General features: G+C 39.4%; 1 protein-coding gene across 1 annotated transcript; it reads left to right on the forward strand.

Moving 5' to 3' along the window:
• The first annotated feature begins 203 nt into the window (after nt 1-203).
• Nucleotides 204-1,133, forward strand: LOC125841797 (uncharacterized). Its single transcript, XM_049520967.1, has 2 exons — nt 204-394; nt 596-1,133. Exons 1-2 carry the CDS (start codon nt 204-206, stop codon nt 1,131-1,133), a joined length of 729 nt encoding a protein of 242 aa, XP_049376924.1.
• The last annotated feature ends 1,933 nt before the right edge of the window (nt 1,134-3,066 follow it).

Genomic DNA, 3,066 nt, shown 5'->3' on the forward strand with positions numbered 1-3,066 from the left:
TCAACTTAACATAAGTTGACCAATTTTCTAGATTTTTCATTCTTTCCAAAAATGACTCTTTCTAATTCTACCTCTTTTTATAGTTCTTTCAAATAGCAAGGTGTTACAAGAAGTTTAGTCAATTGTGCACTATTGTGAATCCACGCCAACCGGGCACTCTTCCCATTAACACCAACCGAAATCCAAAAAATGATGGGCATTGTATGGCAATCACAACTTGTGGAGGAAAATATACTATTGATCCACCCATGCCATCTGATGTTGAGATAGTGGTAGAAAAAGATGTGGATGAGATGAAGGTTACTGGAGAGATGAAAGATGTTGTAGAAAAGGAGGATGACTTGACTCAGAAAGTTATCCCCATGCCTAGACCTCCACCTCCCTTCCCACAGAGGTTAGTGTAAAAGAATGAAGAGGGAAAGTACCACAGGTTCATAACTATGTTGAAACAGCTTTTCATCAATGTCCCGTTGATAGAAGCATTGGAGCAAATGCCTAGGTATGCAAAATTCATAAAGGACTTGGTGAACAAAAAGAAGGCAGACAGTTTTGAGACTGATGATAGGTGGTAGCATTGTAATGCCATTTCTACAAGGTCACTGGTGCAAATTAAAGAGGATCCTGGAGCTTTCACTATTCCTTGCACCATCTATAAGTTGCACTTTGCGAAGGCCTTGTGTGATTTGAGTGCCAACATTGATTTGATGCCATTGTCGATCTATAAAAAGTTGGGTTTAGGAGCTCCAAAACCAATTGTGATGCGATTACTTATGGCTGATAAAACTGTGAAGAAGCCCATTGGAGTGCTCCAAGATGTCCTTGTGAAAGTAGGGTCGTTCATTTTTCCGGCAGACTTTGTGATACTTGATTGCGAGGTTGACTTTGAGGTTCCCATCATCTTAGGGCGACCATTCCTTGCTACTGGGCGTGCCTTAGTCGATATAGAAAAAGGGCAGATGAAGTTCCAACTGAATAAGGAGGAGGTGTCCTTTAACATTTGTAGGTCTATGAAGCAGGAAAGTGATCTTAAATCAGTATCTCTGGTGAGTCACATTGTGGGACAATATTATGTCATGTCTAGTAAGGAGAACTTAGGGGCAGCCTTGCGCAAGGAGAAAAAGCACCATGATTAGAAGACTGAAAAGCGTGAATTTGCTCCCGGTGATCTGGTATTGTTATTTAACTCAAGGTTACGCTGGTTTCCTGGCAGATTCAAGTCCAAGTGGACAGGACCATTCAGAGTGGCCCAAGTGTCCCCACATGGAGTGGTTGATCTTGAGAAAAGGAAAGGTACAAGGTTCAAGGCTGACCAACGGAGGGTAAAAAGCTACATGGGGAATTCTGAGAGTGTCAATCCAGTGATAGGATCTTGGAACCTTGATTAAGTCTTAGTAATCAAGGTGTCTGCGCTGTGCCGCGATGTTTAATCAAGTGCTACTTTGGAGGTAACCCAAGATGTACAATTTTGCCAACTATAGGTTTTTCTTTTCGATATAGAAGTTTCCTCTTTCTTTTTGATTTTTTTAGCTCTTTAGATAGGTGTTTATTTTTATGTTTTAGTGTTGGCTAGACATAGAATAGGGCACATGTCTAATAAATATCCAGAAAATGTAAAAAGAAAGTCCAAATGGTTGCTATGTGTGCAGGGACGAAAAGGCAAAATCTGTAGAAAATAGTTGTGCAATGGTCTACGGACCCCATCTACGGTCCGTTGGTCAAGACCGTGGATGGCGTCCGTAGATCCCAGGTAAGTTTTCTAATTTTTCCATTTGTGCCACAGGTTTGCTTCACCCTATGCTTTACTTTTGATTTTTGTGCATTGAGGGCAATTGCACTTTATTTTGTTGGGGGTAGGGTAAATGGTTTGTGACTGATAAGGTGAAGTTAACCCAACTCATAATCCTCCTTTGGGGTTTTCTTACCTATGCTCTTTTTCCCCAAAGGACTGTTTACTTTCATGTTGAACCAGCATATATAGGAATGTATGTGTAGGAGTAACTAGAAGAATGTAAGCATGATGGCATAAAGAGCATGAAATTGATACCCGTCCAAAAGTTTTGAAATGTGCTAGATATATAGGCTTGATGAGTTGAATGTGTTGGATCTCAATATGACATGATAAGGAACTGGTTTGACCTCATAACTTAAGCTAAAACTTGAACTGGGTAATCTAATAATCTGATAATGAAACAATGTACCAAGTGTGTGAGAAAAGTTTGAATGTTCATACAGTATGTGCCAATCTAAAACTTGCCCCGTTGGTCCTGCTAAGGTAATCTAGGCTAGAAGTTGGGAAATGATCATAGGCCCTTGTTCGAATAAGTCAACTCAAGCCTAAAAAGATCCAACCAAATAAAATAAATGTTCCCTTTGATCTAAATGTTTAAGCCTAATGTTGACCACTTCTTTCAATACACCAAATTCACCTTCCCTAAAATAATTGTCTTGGCCCCGGTCCCTCCTTGGACATGTGCACCTTGACTTAGGCCAAAAGCCTAAGTTGAGGGTGGCTAATTCAAAAAGTACCTTGATCTTGGCTCTGGGGTCTGACATCGGATATTGTGCACCTCAACTCATGCAAAATACATAAGTTGACGGTGGCTATGAAAAAGGAAACCAAAATAAAAAGCGTATGAAAAGAGTTTTGTGTTGAAGAGAGAAAAAAAAGAAAAGATAGAAAAAGATGTGACTTTGTGCAAAAGAAGCAAAAAGATGAATAACAAAAGTGCTGAAAGAAATAAAGAAACATAAAGTGAAAGAAAAAAAAGAAAGTGAATAATAATAGCTATAAAGTCGAAAGTCACATCGTACAAAAAGAATCAAGGGAAAGAGCAGAAAAATAAAAAGATGTCAAGAATTGGTTGAGAAGAGAGGTAAAAAGCCAATGTAATGTCAAGGAGAGCATAAAGTCACTAAAAAGTACCCAAATGTACCCTACCTGACCCTGAGCCTACGTTACAAGCTAAGAAAGTCCTATAGTGATCCTAGCAACTAGTTTGGACACCTAGACAGTGAAAATAAAGGCAAGCCTATGGTGTTGAGCACTAATTGTACTTGAAGTCACTT

The sequence above is a fragment of the Solanum stenotomum genome, chromosome 10 (genome assembly GCF_019186545.1).
Source record: "Solanum stenotomum isolate F172 chromosome 10, ASM1918654v1, whole genome shotgun sequence".
Classification (NCBI taxonomy): Eukaryota; Viridiplantae; Streptophyta; class Magnoliopsida; order Solanales; family Solanaceae; genus Solanum; species Solanum stenotomum.

Excerpts from the sequence above, each read along its gene's own strand:
- LOC125841797 (XM_049520967.1), top strand. The coding sequence starts at position 204 with ATGGCAATCACAACTTGTGGAGGAAAATATACTATTGATCCACCCATG. Across the intron at positions 395-595 it reads CCACCTCCCTTCCCACAGAG|GTCACTGGTGCAAATTAAAG; the intron begins GTTAGTGTAAAA and ends CATTTCTACAAG.